The sequence below is a fragment of the Scophthalmus maximus genome, chromosome 15, assembly GCF_022379125.1.
Source record: "Scophthalmus maximus strain ysfricsl-2021 chromosome 15, ASM2237912v1, whole genome shotgun sequence".
NCBI classification, from domain to species: domain Eukaryota; kingdom Metazoa; phylum Chordata; class Actinopteri; order Pleuronectiformes; family Scophthalmidae; genus Scophthalmus; species Scophthalmus maximus.
This window is the reverse complement of record NC_061529.1, coordinates 20083990-20108616: the sequence shown is the minus strand read 5'-3', so window position 1 is coordinate 20108616 and position 24627 is coordinate 20083990. Positions and strand designations below refer to the sequence as shown.

Sequence of the window (24627 nt, the reverse complement as noted above, 5' to 3'; positions counted from 1 at the left end):
CTATTTTACATTTAGTTTGTCCTCTCCTGTAGAACTCCTGGAATCAGTGGATTGCAAGGCATCAAGGACAACACTAGTGGAAAAAGGCTGAAATGAGAACTTAGAGATCTTACGCAGGTTCGCGGCCTGGTCAGAGCAGTAAAATCACAACAACAGCAAAGAGAGAAACAAGTTTTCTCCAATATTGCTTACTGCCCATTTAATTAAGATCTGCTAAGTGGTTAATTTTGTATGTGACACATCTTTGTAACCACATGCCACCATTAATTTGGTGGAAGGTATAGCAGGTCATCCTCTGATAGGAAGGTCGGTGGTTTGAATTCCAGCTCCTCTAGTCTGCATATCAAAGTGTCCTTGGGCAAGACAATGCCCCTGATGGATGCGCTATATGCAGCACTCACACACGGTTAGCCGGCCACTAGAGAATAACAGCCAGATGTAGAAAAATTTGGGCCAGACTCGGAGCAAGGACTCAGGCATATGATGGGCAAGAAGTTTCCAAAACACATTGGGTTTAGAATGATATAGGTCTTACTTATCTGATAGATTTCCGTTTGTTAACATTAAACTTAATAAAAATCCTGCTCCTCACCTACAAAGCCCTTGATAATCAAGCTCCATCATATCTTACAGAGCTCATAGTTTCATATTATCCCAGTAGACCACTTTGCTCTGTAAACTCAGGTCTACTTGTGGTTCCCAAAATCTGTAAAAGTAAAATGGGAGCCTTCAGCCACCAGGCCGTTTTCCGTTGGAACAGCTCCCAGTTTGTCAGGGAAGCAGACAACCTCTCCACATTTAAAGTTAGACTGAAAACCTTCCTCTTTGATAAAGCTAGTTAGAGCTGCTCAGGTGTTTACTAAACCATTTTTTGTTATATTGCTTTAGGCCTAGACTGCTGGGGGAACATATATCATGATAGTCCTCAGTCAGCCATTAACTCAACTTGAGATCAGTTTTGTAATGTTGCTTACAGGCCAAGGCCCAACCTGCCAGTTGCTCCACGTGAGTGTTAATCCTGTCTTGTGCAGCCCTGTGGCCCACGTTACATACACACCGCCTCCAGCTAACTGGGGACACAGGAACTCTGGTATGCATTAATCCCCTTCACGTTTACCCCCGACCCCCACCTCTCTTCAACTCCCCACAGATTTTAGATGGAAGCAGCATTTTTGCAATACAGACTCTCTACATATATTTTGTTCCGATTTTTTATTGTTCTCTGTTTCATTCTAATTTCAAGACCATTTGTGGGAACACAGTTGACCTCAACTCAGAAAAATGGGGATTGACTCTGGAGTTAATATTTCAGATGATGTTGCACTTTATGGTGGAAAAAGTGCCTTTACCCAACTGGAGCACAACATAGTAGCTGGATATCTTATTACTGCAGGTAAAAATGTTGTTCCTTTGTGACAAATAATGTGAGTATTGTGTTGTTTCAGTGTGATTTCTCTCTTTGTAATTATGGAATCTTTTGCAGTCAAATAACATAAATCTCAGGGGTCAGTGTAATTCCTAGAGAGTCACTGTTTAAGCTGTTTGAAGTCACTCTAACACAAGTTTTGAACTATCAGCAAAATAAGGCAATTGTTTTTGTTTTGTTTATAAGAAACAATACAGACAGTAGTATTTGCTGTTGCAAATTAGAAGTGTATTAGCGTAATTTGTATCGCTACCTGGTTTTATTTTGCTATTGCTTAGGTGTCTATTATTGTTTTACCTCCTCTGTAGTCACCTGCTCTGCCCTAATGTATTGCACTTGTGTCTTGTTACCTTCTCCACTTGTACATATTCAAGTATCAGTGTCTGTTGCCTGATGTTACCTGTGCTTCTGTTTGATGTAAGGCTGTTATTGTTATTGAAAGTATCATCACTGCACCTACCTTACTTCAGAGTCCTTTATTAATTAACCTATGAAAGTGCGGACTGACAGAAACATGGACCCAGCAGACATCCCCTCGCCCCTCTTGTGCTTTTTACAACCTTGTAACTTGAAATTAGCTGTAATCTCAGTGTTCACGAGGCATTGTATGTTTAAAGTTGTGACATTTTCAGAAATGGCAGAGGCCATAGAAATTCTTTTTTTTTTGTTGAACGGAAAGATGGGATTTGTTATTTTATTCGTGTACATTTTTTTTTACAGAATTTTATAATACGTGTGAGGAAAATATTGATATTCCAACAGTCTCATATTTTCCTTATATCAATATGCCTTTGCATGTCCTGAAGTACATTGCCCGACTGCTAGTTTGCAAGTGTTAGCCTATGTAGCTTCTAGACACTGACAGTAAGGCATATATTAGCATCCATGTTGCCGTTGCCTTGCAGTAATGATTTAATTCCTCGAAAATCAGGCATACTACAAAATCCCACATCATAACCACAAACTCACGAGTCCCATTTGAAGGAAGCCCCTAGACGTCATTAGGATGTTGATGTTTGGGCTAAATCTGGACAGTCCATCAAAGCCTTTGTTTCAGCTCTAAAAAAGTAATTGAAAATTGGGCTGTGTGGGGTGGAGACTTTATAAAGTCGTATTTTCTACAACCAGAAAATGGCGGCTTTTCACTTTCACATGTCAAACAAATCTAGATGTGGTTCAGACGTAATGCAAATATGTCTTTTCAAATCATAAATGTTGTGCTGCTGGTCTGTTTTTAATATGACTTCATTATTTTTCATTATTACTAATTCTCAGCACCCCCAACTCTGACTTACTTCCAGCGTCCCTGCTGCTAATTGTTGTTTTCTAAATAAACAATGACATTATCATTCATTCTAATGAAAAAGTTATGAATCAAAAACTCATCTTCAGGTATGTCCAGATTTTTCCAGACTACATAATTACAAATCACTTGGGCTTGTAATTGATGAATAAATTTGAATTATTTCTCAAACCCCTCACTGAAATTAGGTCTTGATATCAGATAAGATGCTGTCATCAGTCTATTACAGTTTATTTTCATTAAGCAAACTAATAGCCACGGAGTTAGTCCCAGTGGTCATACTCAATGCAAAGACATATTTTTCACATCTTTTCAACTAATTTTTGCTGCGTGGGTATAGTCTCTGTGCTCTAACTGTAAGGGTGTGGGTTAAAGACTAGACTCAAAAGGACATTTTAGCCTTTATTGATAAGACAGTGGGCAAGACAGCAAAAGGCCATAAGCAAACTGCCACTGCAGTCCTTGCAGGGTTCACATTGTTTAAATACAAAGTTCAAGCAGTATGTTGCACAGCAATATTGCAAGATTACTGATTCTAACAGGTTATAGTTTAGCAAACCAACACCCTGTCGTCTTTTTCAGTTTACCTCTTTAACATTGTGCTTCTGTTCACTCCATGGTGATTCCTTGTGTTTTCGACTTTGTTCCTTGTTTGTTTGTTTTGTATGTTGGTTTGTTTTTAAACTTTTTGAAAGTTTCTTTTAGAGCCAGTTCAGGAACTGCAGCTTAGATCATTTGTGTAGAACACAAAGGGTTTTCTTCCCTCCTCAGGCTCTGGCTCTTCTGTTTAGAAGAAATATAAAATTAGAGGTTGCAGGATTTCTACCTCCCACATTGTGACTCTGTACTCCACATCTTCTCTCATCCTCTCAGGTGTCATCAGTCTAGCAAGCAACATTGTGGTGCTGCTCATGTTTGTGAAGTTCAGGGAGCTCCGCACTGCCACCAACTTCATCATAATCAACCTGGCTTTTACTGACATTGGCGTGGCTGGTATCGGCTATCCCATGTCAGCTGCCTCAGACATCCATGGCAGCTGGAAATTTGGCTACACTGGTTGTCAGGTGGGTTGGAACATGATTGCTGTCAGCTGTATTTTGACCATGTTGGGTTATTCTGTACACACACAGCATTTATTGCATTTCTGTCTCTTGAGGCTATAATTTGCAATGTGTGAAATTGGGCTGTATGAATAAAACTGACTTGACAAGGGCTTTAATTCACAAATGGAACAATATACAGTGAAAAGTTATGGAAATGGCATCAAATGTTATGTTGAGATGAGGGACAGTTGTTTTGGGTACTGATTTATTTATTTTTTCCCTTTTTGACATGAACCACCCTATATGGCTTAAATCAAGTACTACCTAAATCATCTAGTCACTGGTCAGCTTTCTGCTCTCAGAACTTTCGCTGAACACCAATCATGTATGGTCCCATCATGCAAGCAAAGTTTATTTACAGGGCACTTTTCACAGACATTAGTCAGAAAGTACTTCACAATCAAAGTGGTAGAATAAAAAAGAGTTGGATTAAAAACAAAAACACAAAAAGCACCAGATAATCTAATCTAATAAAAATACAGTAAATGTTATATATATACATATATATATATATGTATATATATTTTTTCTTTTTTAATGCACAATACAACAAGTGAGACAAGACGCATTTACAGGTTTGGTGGGGAACATATAGGGTGGGCTACAGCAATGACAGTCAGACATAAGATGCCAGAAAAAAATAAACAAAAACAAAAAAAGCGAGCAGACAGACAAACAAAAAAGAGTTCTAAAGTTTCTGTGTGTATGTGTGTGTGTGTGTGTGTGTGTGTGTGTGTGTGTGTGTGTTAGTGTGTGTTAGAGTAGGCAATTCAGCAGGATAATTCAGATAAGGTAGCAAAGAGGGAATGAAAAGAATCAGAGGGGAAAATACATAAATTAGTTTGTACAGTGGTGACTATGAATATAAAGAGAGATAAATAAATACAATAATAATAGTAATGATATACATATATATGTATATCTATAATGGAACAGAGAGAGTTAGAGAATATATATATACATATTTAAAAAGAGGAGAGAGGTGAGAGAGAAAAAAAGGTTTGTGTTTGTGTGTGTGGGGGGGGCGGGGGGTTTCTCCAGTTTTATGTCACATTTTTGAAATACTGGTCCCATTTCCATTTGGGACCAACTATAGAAAATTAGCAAGTTAATTAAAAAAGAAAAACTGAAATATCACGTGAACATAAGTATTCAAACACTTTGCTTATTTGACTCAGGTGCCGTCCATTCTTTTGATCATCTTTGAGACCTCAGAGACAGAATTGTGGCAAGGCATCCAAAAAAAATTCTGCTGCACCAAATGTTGTTAAGAGCACAGTGGCCTCCATTATCATTAAATGGAAGAAGTTTCGGACATCCAGGACTCTTCCTAGAGCTGGCCATCCAGCCAAACTGAGCAGTCGGGGAGAAGACATTTTGGTGAGAGAGGTAACCAAGAACTCAAAGATCACTCTGGCTGAGCTCCAGAGATCCTTTGTGGAGATGGGAGAAAGTACAGACAACCATATCTGCAACGAGTGTTTGAGATATTGGTATGATGGTGTAAACATGGTTGTATGATGTCCACAAAGGGATGATTAGACAAACCAGAGATAATAAATACAATGGGATAATACAAAAAAGAGTAATGTTTGTGAGCCAGGAGCAGGGACAATTGATAAATGAAAAAACGGAAACAAAATTAAAACAAATAAGTAAATAAATAGTAGCTATAATAAAAGATTAAAAAAAATAATAATTGTGTTAAAGATATAGTTATGATAATAGACATAAACATTTTAAATTGACATGTTGATTGTAGTGGATGTGCCAGTGAGCCGATTAAAATAAAGAAAATAGAGTTATGAAAATAATAGTAAATGTTATCTTGATGTCCATATACCTGAAGTCAAGGCTGGATTATGGACCAGGCCACTGGGGCAAGTGCCCCAGAGCCTTGGACTGCCAGGGGTCTCCAAGCCTGCTTGGCCCAAGACTTCCGAAGGAAGTTGAACGCCAGGGGCCCTTAGTGCTACTATGGTAATATGGGCCCCCAAGATAGGCAATTTTGATGATAGGGAGGGCCACAAAATTTTATCCTCACTACCAAAGGGCCTGATTGTGACGTACACTTTCACCAGTAGGATACTGTATCCCCATCATTCTATTAGCCAATAATACAATTATAGCTTCTAAATTAATGAATACTTGACAAAATGTATAACGGTAATCAAAGTTTATTTTACCAACATCTCGATTTTTCATATTCAATACATTTAGTAATGCTCCTATTCAGCAAAAACTGCTTTGTTCATGTGTCACTGGGTAGACTCAAACTCACGACTTCTAGTGTGCAACACAGATGCGCGAGCAATGAGCTAAACCCCATGTGAAATTTACACACGCTGCCCAGCGAAGCAGTCGACTAGAGCTCTGACCACCGTTACAGGTGCACATCAGAACAAAATGTGCAAGAATCAAATCCCCCTTCCAAATCTTTGTGCTTGGTGACAATTCTCTCAGTCCAGTTTTCTCTTTTGCAGCATCATAGCACTGCACTGCCTTGGTAAAGTTTACATACTGGTGTATAGTAAAAAAATGTTTTTACCAGATTTAATGGGCTCTTTCTGCTGCCTCAGCTGTAATTCAAATGGAATATGAGGGGGTTTTTCCATTACTGACTTAAATCCTACACAACCCTTTGCATTATGTAAAGAATGTTGCACTTGTTTGGCTTGTACCGGAATCTCAGTTTCATGGTGTAAATCAAAGATGGACGACATAACAGCTCACCAAAAGTGAAGCCCAAACTTCTCATTCTCTTTACAGCGCTCTCAGAGATGGAGAATGTAATGTGTGTTTACGCTTGGTTAAGCTGTTTATACATTAGAAAGTCTGGCTACTATTTGTTATTCATTTAAATAATATTCAATATTTTCCTAAATGCTAGATGACAGTTATACAGTACACAGCAGGAGTTTTGTGAAACTGTTTTTGTTCTTGAGAAAGTGAAATTTCCCTTTTTTTTACTGTTTTTATGTGGAGCAAATAAATGCCACATGAAGGAATCTTGAATCCTGTATACATTTGACAATTATTATAAGACCCAGTCAGAAATTTCACCAACCTTGTAGCTACCGTGACTTATTATGCGCTGCACCAGAGTAAACCTGTGAGCAGACTGCGCACGTTAACTTCAGCTCCTGCCATTCACAGGACACGTGTTGGGATTTTTTTCAGAAGCTTATAGTTGTTTTTTTCCTCAGAACTTGCTATTGTACAGGGATATTGACCCATGTGATACTAATCTACAGCGAGCAGGAGAGCAGACCCAAAGCCAAACAATTTACCTGGCCAGTGATGGCTTTCCCATACCATACAACCTTGTGGGAAATTAACTAATTTATGAATTAGTTGAATATCAGAATACACACTCAACAAACATGGTTTGGCAGTCAGCATAAGCTGCAGCAAGAAAAGTGCTCTTGGTGGCCTGCCAAAAAGAGTTTCTTAACCAGGAATTATCTTTTGGAGGAGATCATTGTGAATAAGAAAGTTTGGGTGTACAAGTTATGGACTGGAATTTGAGTAAAACAGATTTTGACTACCACACAAATTGCACAAAAACAGTGACATCAGCACAAAATATTAACCACACAACACCAAACAAGGTAGGCAAAAGTGAAGTGGTGAATGATAAAGTTAATTCTGAAAGGCATCTGTGAAAAGATATGAAAATAATATTGACCCATGGAATTGTGACATTTGGGTGGAGCTACAGCACTGTTAGAGGAGACGGTGAGTCAGAATTAGTGTCAATCAGTATAGCATTAGAATTCAACAAGAATCAAGTTTACATTAGTACATACTGCATCCAAGAAATAGCCATTCACTAGAGACAGTGTCAAAAGCGTTCACCTTCTCCTGCTAATAAAGTATGAAACCAAAATTGGTAATTTGAATTTGAACGTTCTATCTGTTGTTTATATACATATATATATAAATGAATTATTTTATTTCTGTGTTTCTGTCTGCAGATCTATGCAGCTCTCAACATCTTCTTTGGCATGGCCAGTATCGGCCTGTTGACTGTGGTGGCCATCGACCGCTACCTTACAATCTGCAGACCAGACATAGGTATCTCTGCCGCCCTCAATATATGTACTGAATATATGTCATTGAACTTTTACTATACTATAAACCCCTATTGACTGTTAGCATAGCATTAGTATAAATGAAATCAATAGAGACTAGCTTGGTAGCCATTTTACATCATGAAATCTACTGAGAATTGCTTATCGACATTTTTCCTCAAACTTCACAAACAACCTTTTTTAATTACAAATAATGAATCTTATCGAGCATAAGGATATAGAATGATAAGACAATTCAACGTGTTCCGTGTAGCTTAAGATGTGAACAGATCTTTGCTGATGTAAACAGACGTTTACAATAGCTGTTCTGTTTGTTATATGCCTCTTACAGATCTCAAACATGGCTCCCTGTTGCCACTTCCTGTGTCTCTTAAAGAGACCACTGCCCTCTAGTGGCGGTATTATGAACTTGCTTCAAGAACAATTAAAACTAATCTATGGTAACAGAACACTCCCCATCTGGTGGGATTAGACTGCCACTACTCAACAGTCTATGGCATTTGCTGGAGCAGGAATATCTTGGTAATAGGCTGCATTAACATTTTAGAGAATTTGATCTCCACCCTGTGTACTCTGCTCTCTTTACTAGGGAAGACTTGAGTGATAAGTCCCAGAGGCCATTCATTCCTCTTTAGTTGGTCATCCTTGAGAAGCACAATGCTTCCAAGCTGAAGGTCAGGCTGGGAAGACTCCCACTTCCTCTGTGGCTGAAGTAAAGAAAGATATTGCTTCTTTCATTTATTCTAAATTTGAGCCAGATGTTGGACTTGGTGACGATTGTTACAGAGGTCTTTGACCTGGTAACAGACTGGTGCAGAAGGGAGGCTCACTTTCTGAGTGCGGAGAGTTGCCGGTGTAAGTATGAGTGGATCATCTGGATCGGTGGACACAGGTATGAGAGGTCTGGCGTTGATGATAGAGGTCCCTTCCGCCATCAGTGTGGAGAATGGGTCAGCTTTGATGACCCAAGCTGCAGGAACATAGAGTCCAAGATCTTCCCTTGCGACACCAATCATTCTCTCCCATGAACCATCCATGTGAGAGGCATGGGGAGGTTTGAAGATACATTTACAGCCTTGGTCCAATAGAAACTATTGTCGTTGTTGGAAGGAATCTTGAGCTCCTTGCATGCACTGACAAAGTTGGCTCCTCAATCAGAAGTTTCACTGGGCCCTTGATGGCGAGGAAACAGGATAACACCACTGCCCACCGTTAACTCTGACCAAGGCCACCCCGAGTCCAATGTGAAGACACCGCCCATGGGCCAAAAGTATTGCTATATAATGCTTTCCGGGAGTGATGAGAGGGGTTTTCTCTCCTGGCTGGAATTCTGCTTCTTTGACACAACCTCCAACTCTCAGGAGATCATCAACATCGATATAAGGATTTAATGTTTTCAGAGGACTGTCTTTAGGGAGGTTTTCCCCCTTTCTTACACAGGCGTACTCTTGAGCATTTGTCTCTTCTTGAACTGCATGGATGAAGATTCTCTTGGCCTGTGAGAGTTCCCGAACTGATATTCCTGTATGACAATGATTCCAACCTTTGCATCTACTATCTATGGTTTCAAGATTTGTCTTGAATGAAAGGGCAATATGAGTTAGGCGAGCAATAGCGTGGATCAGTGAGTTCCAGCTAACACACTACGAAAAGCGTTGAGACCCAAGTTGTTTCCTCAGGATTGGCTTGATCAGGATGTTTCAGAAACGTTGGTTCATGAAGCCAGCTCGTCCCTGACAGATGTGCAGCAGTGATATACCATGTGGGAATATCTGCAGGATTTACATCTGTGGGTACATGTCCTTGCTGTCACTGTAAAAGGTAGTATCATCCAACTCTATGTCAATCTCTGAAGACATGAGCTTGGCAAGCTCCACCGCCAACACTGCAGCACAAAGTTCAAGTCGTGGAACTGTATGTTGCTTTTGTTGAAGCATCGTAAAAAACAATTAGCTCTCTACATGATGCCTCTGTGGGATAGATTTTTGTGTAGGGCCTTGGGATCTGGAGACTGGTTAAATCCTTCAGTGAGGACTGCCAAGTTTCCATCATCTCTTCCATTCCTTGAGGGAGGGGTGAGTCCCAGTCACCATTGTCTTGTGTAAGCTCTCGCAGAATTGCCTCGTCTTGAATGGTTACTGGGGCGATCAATCCCAGACGGTCATCGCTGCTGTTAATGGTAGATAGGACCCCTTGACGAGTGAAGGGCTTGTCCTCATCGGCTGCTTTGAAGGTAAGTGTCTGACATTAGATCCCAGTTGAGACCAAGGCTAAGCTGCATAGGGAGTGCATCATAGCCCAGGTCCAGGATCTTGAAGTCAAATGATAACCTCCACTAAATTGGTTAATCTGGTCTTTCATGAAGCATCATAGAATATGCTCTACTCTATAGTGAAGCACAATGGTTGTTTAAAAAATTGCTTCATCCAGAGTGGGAAGTCAGGCTGAGGACACCTCCAGACCAGTTTGAACAGGTTTAGACAAGAAATCGTCTGACTCAGCTCGATGAGCGCATAGGGGAAAAAGAGACACACCAAGGGTTAGCTAGCAAATGGGGAGGGTTGGCAGCTCACAAGGAGGAGGAATTTTGTCAACATTAGTAAATATTTTCCAATTAATTTCAGGGGTGAGTTGGTTTTTATAAAAACTAGGCAGAACCAAAATGCTATATAATTAGCTGTAAATCTGTGAAACATCGTCGTTGTCCGGGACCGGCGTTGTTTCTCCTTGGAAGAATAAACTCTACTGCATCGAAACTCTGATCATCTCCAGTGTTTTTTTGAGCATTTCTTGTGACTCCATTAGTTGCTACAGTGTGTAATATTTAGAAGAACTTATTCACAGAAATGTTATATATTGTCCGTAATTATTTGTTCATATATGTATTATCACCTGCAACAAAGAACCAATGATTTGTTGTCAACTTTGAATGAGTTGAATATAGTGACATATGGGGACCCGACCTCCGTGTAAGTAGCCATGTTTGCTACGTCGTGTTGTGCTGCGTTCCACTGCGACTCGTGAAGTCAGAAAAATGCAACGCAGAATTGAATACGGTGGCAGAAAACGGATCAGAATCCACGCATTGGCATTGAATTTCCAGCACTGCCGGAAACCGAAAATGGAATTAGCGGTGCGCCACCACAAAGTGTCCCCTGCTCAGTTGGTTGGAGTTTGGAAATTTACCACCAAATTGCCAGAAAAGTACAAAAATGACACGCTTTAAGAAAGAGATTTTATTAAATGTTAGTGAAGAGGTTTAGACTCTTTCGGCCAGAGAACTGATTTTTTTAACCACTTTAATCTCTCACTCTGATTTTCACCCAGACTTCGGTGCAGCGGGTTGTGACTTCTGAAACTGGGGGAGGGTCTTGGTCCCTGCTATGCTCTGCAGAGGGGCATTGCTCTTTGGTCCACGGTGCTGGTCTAGGGTGTAGGGCAGCGATGTGATTCTCACTACCACCCTCACAGCATGTTGTGGACTCAGTTCTTTGTCAGGTGTTGTGTAGATGTACAACCTTTATAGAAAATCCTGCTTCCCTTCAGGAATGCCTTACATTCATCTAAAGGTTTCTTATGGATAGCCAGGCACTTCTGGAGGAGATGAAGCTTTTTATGGATGGGGCACAGTCTTTCATGGTTCTCAGTTTTTATATCATGTTTGTCTGTAGCAGGTTGAGCTTTATGAGGTATGTACGACCATTTTGTGGACTGAGATTTGCGGGCTAAAGCTTGGATGATTTCTTTTTAAAGCTTGTCATCTAATGAAGTCAACGAAAACTTCAAAAGGAGGGTAGTAGATGTTGTGCTCTAATTTGTAGCTGGATCCGAGAGAAAGCCACTTGTACACTGAAGGGCAACTTTTGGACCAAAGGATTTATTACCAGTGCTGTGTCTAGATGTCCTTCTTCCTTTGCTGCCTCTATTTCCGTAAGGAGATCTCTTAACTCGTGAAGATTTGAATACTCTCTATTGGAGATTTTTGGGAAGGTATTGAAAGGACTTCTTAACAAGGAGAAGAAAGCCTTCAGGTCGGGGGACAGACTCCTACTGAGGGAGGTGCAGCCCAACTGAGGGAGAAGCTGAGGGAGAGTAAAGATTCTTACAGGAGGAAGCTGGAGGCCGAATTCCAGCAGAACAACGTGAGGGACGTGTGGACGGGGATGAAGGCCATCACCGGGGAGCCTGGAGAGAGCAAACGAGCTGAACTGTTTCTTTAACAGGTTTAGCTCACAGCCCTCTCCGCCTGCTGCCTCGTCTACCACACACCCTGCCCTCCACTGCCTCCAATGCTCCCCCCCCCCCCCCCCCCCTACCCTGAGGTGAGCACACTTGATCCAACCCCCCCCCCCCCCCCCCTTCACAACACCTCCATCCCCCTACGGACAGTCAGAACCCCCTCCCCCTCTGCACTGTAACAACTGCCCAGGTGAAGAAAAAGTGGGAGAGACTTCATCAGCGCAAGGCTGCGGGACCCGATGGCATCAGCCCCAGGGTTCTGAAGACCTGTGCCAGCCAGCTGTGTGCTGTTTTCCAGTATCTCTTCAACCTGAGCCTGAGCCTGGAGCAGGTACCGGTGCTGTGGAAGACGTCCTGCCTGGTTCCTGTTCCGAAGAAGTCGACTCCATCCGGACTCAACGACTACCGACCAGTTGCCCTCACATCTCATGTGATGTCTGTCCGACATGGTGGTGAGTGGTACAGGAGCTCCACAGGGGACTGTGCTGTCTCCTTTCCTGTTCACTGTATACACCACTGCCTTTAAGTACAACTCTGAGTTGTGCCAATTGCAGAAGTTCTCTGATGACTCTGCAGTGGTTGGGTGTATATGTGATGGACAGGAGGGAGAGTACAGAGCGCTGGTGGACGGGTTTGTGGAGTGAGCGAGAGCAAATCATCTGCTGCTGAATGTGGACAAGACCAGAGAGATGGTGATCGACTTCAGGAGGAAGTGAACAGCTTCACAGCCCCATTTCATTCTTGGGGAGGAGGTGGAGACAGTGGAGGACTAAGTATCTGGGAGTCAACATCGACAACTGACTGAACTGGAAAACCTACAGCCTGACTGTGTACAAGAAGGGGATGAGCAGATTCCAGTTCCTGAGGAAGCTGAGATCCTTCAATGTGTGCAGCAGGATGTTGGAAATGTTCTATCAGTCTGTTGTTGCCAGCGTACTGTTCTTCACTGTTGTCTGCTGGGGGAGCAGCATCGGAGCCAGCGACACGAACAGATTGAACAAACTGATCAAGAAAGCTGGCTCCTTAATAGGCTGCAAGATGGACGCGTTTGATCAGTGGTGGAGAGGAGGACTTTGTGTAGATATTGTATAGATTTTTAATTTTTAAAATGTGCTGTGTGAAACGTGCTGCTGCTACACCTGAATTTTCCAGACTCGTGGCTGAAGCGTTTCCTGAGTATGACCACGCTGCAGCGAATGGGGAGAAATTCTGGCGTTTTCTGGCTGGCCTGGATCCTGCTCTCCAAGCAAAATGCCACGAACAGGGGGCAACCCCTCTCAATTCACCACCGGCTAGTGTTGTGGACTGTAATGCCAACGCAACGGAGAAGCTCGTTCATGTGGTTGAACGTTGAACGTTGAAGATGGACAATTTACAGACTGAAGTGAGCGACTTGAGAGCACGTGATGATGAGAACGCGAGACGGGGCTCCCCCTTTAGCGGGGAGCAGCCGCAGGACCCAGGGGTGCGCAGGGAGCAGCGGTATGCCTGTCGGGCGACTACAGGAGCAGCCGTTCTCCACAGCGCAGACCACAGGGAGGATACAACACCAGGGGATGGTCTCCCGAAGGACGAGGGACCGGACAGCGAGGGCCCACGGGGACCACACATGGCGGAGGAACGACAGCCCAGGTGGAGTGAGCCATATGCCAGTTTCACAACCACAGGGTCATAAGGGCTGGAGAAAAAGCAGCTCCCGTTTCCGCGATGGACGTCTGTTTGTCGGTTGAGTCCAAATCTACAGCCTATGTTAAAGGACTGGTAGAGGGGGCTGATGTGAACGTGCTAATGGACCCTGGCTCCAATGTTTCACTGATTTCTGAGGAGTTCAGAATGTCTCTCCCAGCCTTGCGTAAACGTGTGTTGAGTGTGCGGTACACCTTTGCACGCACCGTTAATGGACAATTATTTGACACCTTGGGTACTGTGACCCTTCCGATATGGTTGGGTGAAGGATATTGGGAGCAGACTGTGCACGTGGTGTGGGGAGCAACACAGGCTATTCTACTGGGTTCAATTTTATGCTACAGACTCAAGCTGTTATGGACGTTGGTCGTGGTCGGCTCTGCATTGGGGACATCAATGTTCCTCTCATGCAGGCCACAGGCTTCTTGCCAAAATGTTGTAACACAACTATGTCCGTTGTTGCTACTGTCCCACCTTTCAGTGAAATGATTGTCCCCGTTAAGGTTGAGTCCCCACGCGCTGCTGGACCACCCATTGACTCTTACCTGGGCTACCTGGAGCCTGAGATGCGGGATAGCATGGGTCTGGTGGTGGTCCGTTCAGTGGCGCCAGTGAAAGACGAGTGCACTGTGGCGCGGCTGCGTAACCCGACTGACAAGGAGCTGACACTACATCCCAGTTCTCACCTGGGGGTATTCTACCAGGTCGATGAATGTGACTTACTAACCCCTGCTGAGGTTTTTGGTCCTCAACAGGTGGATGTCTCCCTGCTGGATGTAACTGACTGTTCAGTGACTGACGAGCAGAGGGAACAGCTGCTGGCCTTGCTGGTATTCCGGACAGGGTAGGGCAGGAAACCCCAGCCTGATCCAACACCACATCCGGACAGATGACCAGTCCCCAATAAAGCGGCGAGGCTATCGTACTTCCCCCGACAAGTGGAGGGAAATAGACAGACAAGTGCAGCGCCTGCTGGAGGATGGCATCATTGAGGAGAGCTGCAGCCCTTGGTCCTCACCCGTAGTGCTCGTCAGGAAGAAGAATGGTACCTTGAGGTTTTGTGTGGACTACAGGGGTCTCAACTCGGTGACGGTAAAAGACTCTCATCCACTGCCACGGGTGGACGACACACTGGATGCTCTGGCAGGGGCCACCTGGTTCAGCACCTTGGACATTTCCGACAGTTACTGGCAGGTGGAAGTGGCTGAAGAAGACCATGAAAAGACCGCTTTCACTACCGGCCAGGGTCTGTATCAGTTCAAATCCATGCCCATGGGCCACACCAATGCGGCAGCGACCTTCTAAAGGGTTATGGAACTGGTGTGGAGGGGTCTGCCATGGCACATCTGCATGGTGTATCTTGTCGATATACTAATCTACAGCCGATCGTTTGAGACTCATCTCTCTGCGCTGGAGGAGGTTTTTACCCGGATTGGGGATGCAGGCCTGCAATTGAATTCCGGTAAATGCCACCTGGCCCGCAAAAATGTGATGTTCCTTGGTCATGTTATCTCTGCTGGGGAGCTTCGTCCAGCCCCCCGGAACACAGATAAGGTGAAAACCTGGCCCATACCCCGGTCAGCTACGGAGGTACGTGCTTTTCTAGGGCTCTGCTCCTACTACAGGAGGTTTGTGAAGAGTTTCGCCCAACGGGCCAACCTCCTCAGCCACCTCACGGGGAAGGACGTCCCATTTCAATGGACGACGGACTGCCAGGAGGCGTTTGAGTTCCTGCGAGATGCACTTTGTGCCGAACCTATCACGGGTCACCCCGACTTTACCTATCCTTTCATACTGTCCACTGACGCATTGCAAATAGTAGTGGGGGCGGTGTTGGCGCAAGAAGTGGATGGCTCAGAGAGGGTGGTGGCATGTGGTAGCCGCTCTCTCTCAGGTGCTGAACGGCGGTGGTCTACGTATGACAGGGAGTTGTGGGCGATAGTTTGGGCGGTTCGGAACTTCAGACATTATTTATGTCTTCTCTCGTTTACTATAGTCACGGATCAACGGCCACTGTTAGGTCTATGGCGGGTCCCCATTGACAATGACAGGACGGGGCGTCGTAGCCGTTGGGCCCTCGAATTGGACCCCTATGACTGGATGATCGTGCACAAGAGTGGGGCCAAACACACAAATGCGGTTGCTGTCTCGCAGGGCTGATCGCCAGGCAGAGCAAATGGACAGTGTCATTCCTCGTGCCGCCTGCAGGCTTGTGGACAAGTACCCAAACGAATAAAGCCAGTAGCCCCATTGTTGTGTGTGCTGTTGGCGCGCCTACCCCAACCCCAGCCGCCAATGTTGTTCTCAGCCCCGGCTCTGATCCGGAACTACAGGCTCCCACAGACGACGCCCAAATCTACACCCTGTCACACAATGGCACCAATGTTAGGGAGCTCCAGCGGGAGGACGCAGACATTGGACAGACTCTGTCATGGCTAGAGAAGGGCCAGAGACCTCCTTGGCAGAGGTTGAAGGGTGAAAGTCGGGGTCTGAGGATACTGTGGCACGAGTTTCCCCGGTTGACTTTCGTGGATGGACTGTTAAGTTGTGTGGCTGTCGGATGCAGGATAGTCTACGCAGGTTGTTGTGCCTCCTGTCTTGGTCCCCGAGGTCATGAGACATCTGCACGGAGCCCCGTTGACTACTCACCTGGCTTATGAGCGGGTCTTGGCAGGGGGACATTCGAACATGGTGTGAGCAGTGTTATGCCTTTCAAAGTAGGAAGTCTCTGGTACCTCGACACCATGCCCCTATGAGGACGTCACAAGCGGAGAGGCCGTTTCAATGTGTCGTGGTTGACATACTGGAGTTGCCAATCACATCTAAAGGTAACCTGTATGTGTTGGTTGTCGAGGACTACTTCACTAAGTTCATTAAGTTGTATGCCATCTCTGATCAGAAAGCCACCACAGTCGCAGAGTGTCTCTTTGGGGACTTCATCCTGGAACATGGGGTGATGGAAACACTGCACACTGACATGGGCAGGCAGTTTGAATCGGATGTGGTGAAACATCTGTGCAGAATGTTGGGTGTGCAGAAGACACACACTACACCATACAACCCTAAATCGGATGGAATGGTGGAAAGATTCAATAGGACACTTATCGATCAACTGGCTAAGACTCTCCTATCGTGTGAGGGAGAGTGGGACTCCTTTCTGTTGCAGGTCGCGTTTGCGTACAATACCACTGTACATTCCAGTAAGGGGTTCACGCCTTACTTCCTTACGCACGGCAGGGAGGCCCGGACTCATGTGGATGTCGTGTTGGGTCCACTGGTGCAGGGCGACGCAGTGTGGGGGTCCTCTGAGGACTTCGCTAGTTCCCTCCTCCATCGATTGGACACAGCATTTGGACAAGCAAAAGACAACAACGTTGTCGCGAGTGAGAGGCAAAAGACGTACTACGACACCAGGCTGAGGCACGAGCCTTACGAAGTTGGGGACCTGGTGTGGTTAAATTATCCCACGGAGAACCGCCGTAAGCTGGCTCCCCACTGGAAGGGCCCCTATTTGGTGTGACGATGAATGGACAGGGATGACGTGGTGGGGGGCACGTATCAGCTTGGTAGCCCTTTTGGAGATGAGGCTCCTCTCCAAACCGTTCATTATGACAGGCTACGGCGCTACACCCTACCTGCGGTTGTTCCCTTGGCAGGGCCACCCAGGGCCCTGTTCGGCAATTCCCAGCCTGCGGCATTGCAAGGGGATATGGTCTCGTCGGGTGGTCCGGCTGGTTTGTCGAGTGCGGATGTGAACATGGACTGCGTCCTGGAGCCGAGTTCAGAGTCACTGGGTTCCCCTGAGCAAGCTGTCGCCCCACCTAGGTTCTCCCAGGCTGGGAGGCCAACGCTACCCCCTGCGCGTTTTGTTGACTATGTGATGGACTGTTTCAGGTGTACATGCTCATGTTTCTCCAAGTGTTCATAAGGGAGTGTGTGGGTGGATCAGTCTAAAGTGGTTACTTCGGGGGTTATTGAAGTTGTCATTTTTTGTTAATATGTATATATATATTTTTGGGGGTATTTGTGTTTTCTTTGTGTGTTTGGGCTAGCCCAGACAGTGCCTTACTGTTATTGAGTGCATAATACATGTCCTGTGTATACATACATGGTTACGGTTACTTTGAAGGGATAAGTCGGACCTGTTTTGTAGTCGTTTTTTTTTAATTTTTTATTTTTTTTTCTCTTTTCTTTTAGTTTTTAGTTTTTTGTTTTTGTGCATGGAAACGGGGACATTTCTTTCAGTAAGGGGGGTCATATGTAAGCGTTGACTTGAACTGTGTTCGTTTGGTGATGACGTGTGAGAGGAGCGCCCAGTTGAGTTGGAACTGTTATAAACGGAGACGCGGTGTTCACGCTCCCAGAGTATACGTTCCTGAGTCTTTGTCCCTATAAGAACAAAGCCTATACACTTTAGACGCTACATTAGTTAGCATGTTGCTAAGCTAGTGGAGTTGTTAAGTATAGCATGTAGCTAGGCTAGAGGGTAGCATATATGTTGCGTTTGAACTACAAACTGTCTAAAACAACAACGGGTACATAAAATTCAACTTAGGTCACATTTTTTCATGTTTTATTTTACTTTTACCTTAGAGAGAATGCCTTCAAAGGCTACCAAGAAGGAGGAACTTAACTATCAACTGATCTATTCTTCATGGGTTTCCTGATTGCTGCGTGTCACAGTATCAAAATAAAAGTCTCTGGCTAGACAACGTATCAAAATAAAAGTCTCTGGGTTTGCAAAAAAACTTTTATTTTGATACGTTGTCTAGCCAGAGAGTTTTATTTATCTTTTTTAGGGAAGACCATGACACTTGAAAGTAGACCTTGTGTACGGGTAAGAAAGTACTCTGTATTTACAGGGAAATATGCATGGCTTTATTTTACAGTCCTAGTACACATTAAGTACACACAAAGTAATAATTTAGTACTGGGAAAGAACATGACACTTTGACAGTTCATTGAGCACACATGACACATCATCAAGCCAGAAGGGAATACTTTGGATTGACAGTTAATGGTATATAAAGTTAAGTAACTGGAACTCACAATGTATTTTATGCACTTACCAGATAATAACTTAGTTCTTACGATCCTTTACTATGGTCCTTCCTAATATGTATTGTATTATGATGTAGTTTCCTAGTATGTTTCCATGTACTTACTAGGTAATAGCTTAGTACTTAGATCTTTCCTTCTGGTACTTTGTTAATACATATATTATAATACCATCTACTTTCCTCGTATGTTTCCATTTACTTATTAAGTAATAACTTGAGTACCTACATCCGTTCCCTATGGGTACTTTCTTAGTACGTAGCTTGTATTTTCATCTAGTTTCCTTCTAGGTTTCCATGTACTTACTAGGTAATAACTTAGTAATTACTATGAAGTTACTTTGGTACTTTCCTAGTAACTATATTTTGTTATATTTTAGAAGCAACAGTGAACAAATTATGAACATTCATCAATATACACCTAAGTTATGGTTCCCAGGGTTATTTGTGACCCCTGACCCGTTTACTGCCAACATCAGGCCAAAAATCTTTACTTGTGCACATCAAGATTTTTTTTTTAAATAGGGAATTTGCCATGAAATTTACTAAACATCTCCAACTTTTACAATGGCATTCATATTTTTTTTTATCTATAATGGCCTCAATGTCTCAGGACAATCTATACTTTTCCCCCATTTGGCCTAAATACAAACCTACAAACCTGGCTTTTTTTTAAAACTAACCTGTTACTGCTAAATAGAAATACGTAGCCCTCCTATTTTCACCAATTTTGTCAAACAGCACAATTTTTTTTAAAGTTTGCAGCTGTAAAATAAACGCAAACCTTTACAATTTAATGACCTCCCTGATCTTCATTGTTTCTTTCTCCAGGGCAGAAAATGACAATGCAATCATACAACCTTCTAATTCTGGCAGCATGGCTGAATGCTGTCTTCTGGTCTTCCATGCCTCTAGTGGGCTGGGCTGGATACGCCCCTGACCCCACCGGAGCTACATGCACCATCAACTGGAGACAGAATGATGCGTGAGTGCTGTTGATGTTACTGCACACCTGACAGTGGCTATGACATAACTAGTAAGAACTAATAACGAGACATGAAACATAGTGACAAATCAAATACTACAGCTGCTGCTGTGGTATCCTGGGATTGGTTTGTAACATATGTTGCTAAATGATTGTCTGTTGTGGAATTAGAAAATCCGGTAACTCCCCCAATGTACTGTTCTGTGACACATTATATTGGACGTATTCAAGGGGCTGCACGGTGGTGTAGTGGTTAGCACTTTCGCCTCACAGCAAGAAGGTTCTGGGTGCATGTTCTCCCCATGTATGCGTGTGTTCTCTCCGGCTTCCTCCCACAGTCCAAAGACATGCAGAATAGGTTAATCGGAGATTCTAAATTGACCGTAGGTGTGAATGTGAGAGTGAATGGTTGTTTGTCTCTGTATGTGGCCATGCGATAGGCTGGCGACCTGTCATAAACTGGATGCTAGTACTGCTAGTAGTAATTTCCCATTAATAAATATGGAATTATTCATTTAAGTTAATGAATACTTAACACTAGTTGTATATAGTTAATTTTTTGGTTACATTCAAGTTAATTAAAATTATAATAATGAATTATATTAATGGTTGTTTATAACTAATTTTATCTAAGCCAATGTATTATAATATAGTACAGTATAAGATGTAGATTGTGTGGACATTTGTATTTATTTTACAATATGAATTATTCCATGCATTGTGAACCTGCGACTGCTCTGGTAAAACTGTATTTGACTTATGGTTATTGCAATAAGATATTTTAATTGAATTTTAATTGGTGGGTTTTTAAACTTTATTCAAAACAATAATAAGCACACTCATTTTGGGTTTGTGTGACTGCTGAACCCCCAACAGTATTGTACAATCAATGGTTAGAGGAAGTTGCAGTTAGTCTGAGATCTGCAGTATGCAAGACAATGGAAAATCTCATCAGGGCATGAATTGTTGTAAAAGATAAACTGATCCAAAGCTTTGGACCAGCTACACTAAACACATGATCACATTTAACCTGTAGCATTGACCAGGTTAAATGTGATCATTTAACCTGGTCAATGCTACTGGCTGCATAGATCCTCTCATCTATGCAGCCAGTAGCAGCTGCATAGATGAGAGGATCTGACAGATCTAGGAGGGGAAAAGGGGCAGAGAAGCTCAGATAGGGGGCAGGAAATGTAAAGCATTCAAAACAAATAAAAGAAACTTATACGGAGATTTATACTTTACAGAATGCCAATGTAAAGATGCAAGTCAAAGTGAGATTCTGTCTCTCTTCCTGGTACCAGTTAATAGCCTAGTAAACTGGACAGGGATGACTGGCTAATGCCCACATAGCGGGCGTTGCAATAATCCAGCTGCAATGAGATTAAGGCATTAAAAAAATCTTCAGGTAATTGAAAGAAAGGAAGGGTTTGAGTTTGGCAATACAGGTTGAACACACATTGAGTTAGACCTATGTTTAAAATAATTCCTGTATATCACGTGAGCAGATACTGACTGCTTTTCCTCCACAGCTCCTTCATCTCCTACACTATGGCAGTGATTGCTGTGAACTTTGTGTTGCCTCTGACTGTCATGTTTTACTGCTACTACAACGTGTCCATCACTGTGAGGAGATACAAAGCTGGCAACTGCCTGGACAGCATCAACGTCAACTGGTCGGATCAGATGGATGTCACCAAGGTGAAAAAGAGCTGGGCAGCACTAAGCTCAATTTTTCTTCTTCTCCACTGTCACTGAGGCAGCATGCGTTTCAGCAGCCTCAGTGTTTTTGTAGTTCGACAACGTTGTCCAATGCCTTGATTGGATAAAGGTCAATTACAGTTTTTCTCGATTGCTAAGACACATTTCTTAAAAGAATGCTCCATTTCCCCAAACTCTAAACACAATTATATAACTGCACACTCATATGCCCAAATGTCAAACCTCCATGTCAAAACCAAACTCTCAAAACCATGTACTCTTGCATCAAATCCAAACTCTCCTCTCAAAACCATGTACTCTTACATCAAAAACAAATTTTGCCTTTAGACATCACACAAAAGCCATAAAATTCACATACACTACAACCTGCCATTAAACACTGGTGAGATTAATTCAAAACACTTCCATAAAAACCTGTTACTGCAATGAATGACACCTATGGTTTTACCCCTGAACAACAACTCTTTACTCTAAATGATGAACACAATATAAAGACACAACCAATGTATACATTTAGAACTTTTTTTTATTCTTAACAGTGATGTACTTTAGAATACAGTATAATAATTTCCTGGCCAACAACAAAAAAAAAAAAGCTAAAAATGTAATGGATAATATCCTAACATAAGAAAATAAACTGTTTGTCCATAAAGTGGAACTTTGAGTGTGTCTCCTCGTAAGCAAATTGTGTTGTTGGCTATGACCATATTTACAATTTTCCCCTCATGCACTACAGTATTATGCCTCGATCAGGTGCTTGTCTCTCAGTTCTGCAAAAATTGAAGTTCTGATGGGAAATCCTCGTATTTACAAACTAAGAGCATACAGTAACTACAAATGACTGTACCTGTATGTGATATGGTACAGTAATTCAACGCATTTCAGACAGCACAACAGCTACAGTACATGCATGTGCTGTAACAGCACAGCGTACAGGAATCTAAAGTTACAGTAGAGAGCAGTATGTAAAGTACCAGTCAAAAGTTTGGAAACGCTTTCTTATTCACTTGAATGGGAAAGCATGTCCAAACTTTTGACTGGTACTGTTACTAAGCTCTTATTATCTCTGAAGCTTCATATTACATTATAGAAGCTACTGTAAAGCTGCTAAGATTTGGCTGCACTCTTGCCCAACCAAGGACATGGTCAACAAGAGTTGCATGAATTTCATCTGAAACAATTCATATCCTTCTTCCTTCCTGCCCCATGGCCCTTATATCTATCTATCCTGAGGTTCTGATGGGTGTGTGAAGAATTTTGACTCCTGTGTTTCCACCTGTGGAATTGGGTGCCAATTGTGTACAAGTTGTGATGACTTGAGTTAATGATATTGAATGCAGTGCTTTCTAAATGAGCATATGGTGTAACCAATGACAAATTAAGGCATTTGTGTTTAGATTTTTTCTCAAGTTGTTGAGAAATTGTATTTTTTTTTGGCCTCTATCCAGATATCCTCCAATTACATTCAGATTAATAACCTTAATGTGAGTCTGTGTGAACTGGAAAACCAAAACAGTGAAATAACTGAGCCCTTTCATCTTGATTTGTGATATACAGCATCAAAAATTGAAGCTTGATCATGTTGATCGCCCCCTAGTGACTGACATTATATGCAGTATATGTCGTAACATGTTAGTGGATGGGACATAGGCCAAACTAAAAAGTCAAACTACATGTTAAAAACATTTTTTTCAAAGATGGTTACTGTCATTTTAGGTAGTTCTTATCAAACAGATGACTATTCAAGTGTTCATTGTTCTGGTTATTTTGCTTTTATTTGTTATTTTATGCAATAAAAAATGGGTGAAATACTGATGACACTTGACACTGATACTGACTCGCGATTGCTCGAGCGTGTATATCAGCAGGACTTTGATACCACGGCTCTACACCAAGATCTCTACTATGCAGACTCTGACACTAAATGACATCGAAAGCGTTGCATGACAGCACCTGTATCTGCCATCTTTTAATATTAAAATATTAAAAATATTGTTATTATTGTCTTTAAATACAGCCTGTATTTATAATACATACACTGTTGTGACTGTATTACATTAATGCTTTTCTTCTGTGTTTGTGACACGCAGATGTCCATAGTGATGATTGCCATGTTCCTGGTGGCCTGGTCTCCTTACTCCATGGTTTGCCTCTGGGCATCACTTGGTGACCCCAAGACCATTCCTGCCCCTATGGCCATCATTGCTCCCCTTTTTGCTAAGTCCTCCACCTTTTACAACCCCTGCATTTATGTTATTGCCAACAAGAAGTGAGTGTTTATCTTTGCAATAATCTTTGATAACGTGATAGTAAATGTGTACTTTTTAAAATATGCTTGTTATAAGCATTTATGTGAAGTAGATAGGGGGTATGTGTTACTTAAATGTGTTAATGATGGTGCATTCAAGCTCATTGAGGATATTTCCCTTTCTTTTTGCTTTCCATTCAGGTTCAGAAGAGCCATAATAGGGATGGTCAGATGTCAAACTAGACAGCGAATCATCATCAATACCCAGGTTCCCATGACAACCTCCTAACCTCCTCTGACCCAGTGAGATGAAATTGGCTCTGAATGACTCAATATCAATATAACCTGTCATTGAAACTATATATATTGATAGGTATGATCAAATAACATGGATCAAAGTGTTTTCCTTTCTGTTGTAGCTATTTTTCTGTTGAATAATTGTAAAGCTCATTGTGGTGCTTACTGTGTAAATTCCGGTTCCTGTGACATTGTTTGTGTTTCAATTATTTCAATAACAGACCAATAATTAAAATCTTTTTGTGTATGGACTGAATTCTTCAACTACTTGTCAAAATAATATCCTGTGCTTGAAAGCTGTCAGAGCAACAATAGGAAATCATTAATTTCCTTTGCCAAAGAGGTTATGTTTTCACCTCTGTTTGTTGTTTGTTTGTCAGCAGGATTGCGCAACAATTACTGAACTGATTTCATGCAACTTGTTGGAAGGATGGAACATGGGCCAATAAAGAAGCCATAATATTTTG

At 42.6% G+C, this 24627-nt stretch overlaps 1 protein-coding gene across 1 annotated transcript; it reads left to right on the top strand.

Annotated features, from left to right (window-relative positions):
- The first annotated feature begins 1156 nt into the window (after window positions 1–1156).
- On the top strand, window positions 1157–24610 carry rrh (retinal pigment epithelium-derived rhodopsin homolog). The gene is made up of 7 exons (XM_035610710.2): window positions 1157–1393; window positions 3603–3793; window positions 7810–7909; window positions 19740–19893; window positions 21426–21594; window positions 23706–23884; window positions 24065–24610. The coding sequence occupies exons 1-7, from the start codon at window positions 1282–1284 to the stop codon at window positions 24150–24152; spliced, it is 993 nt and encodes a 330-aa protein (XP_035466603.2). The 5' UTR covers window positions 1157–1281; the 3' UTR covers window positions 24153–24610.
- Window positions 24611–24627: the final 17 nt, after the last annotated feature.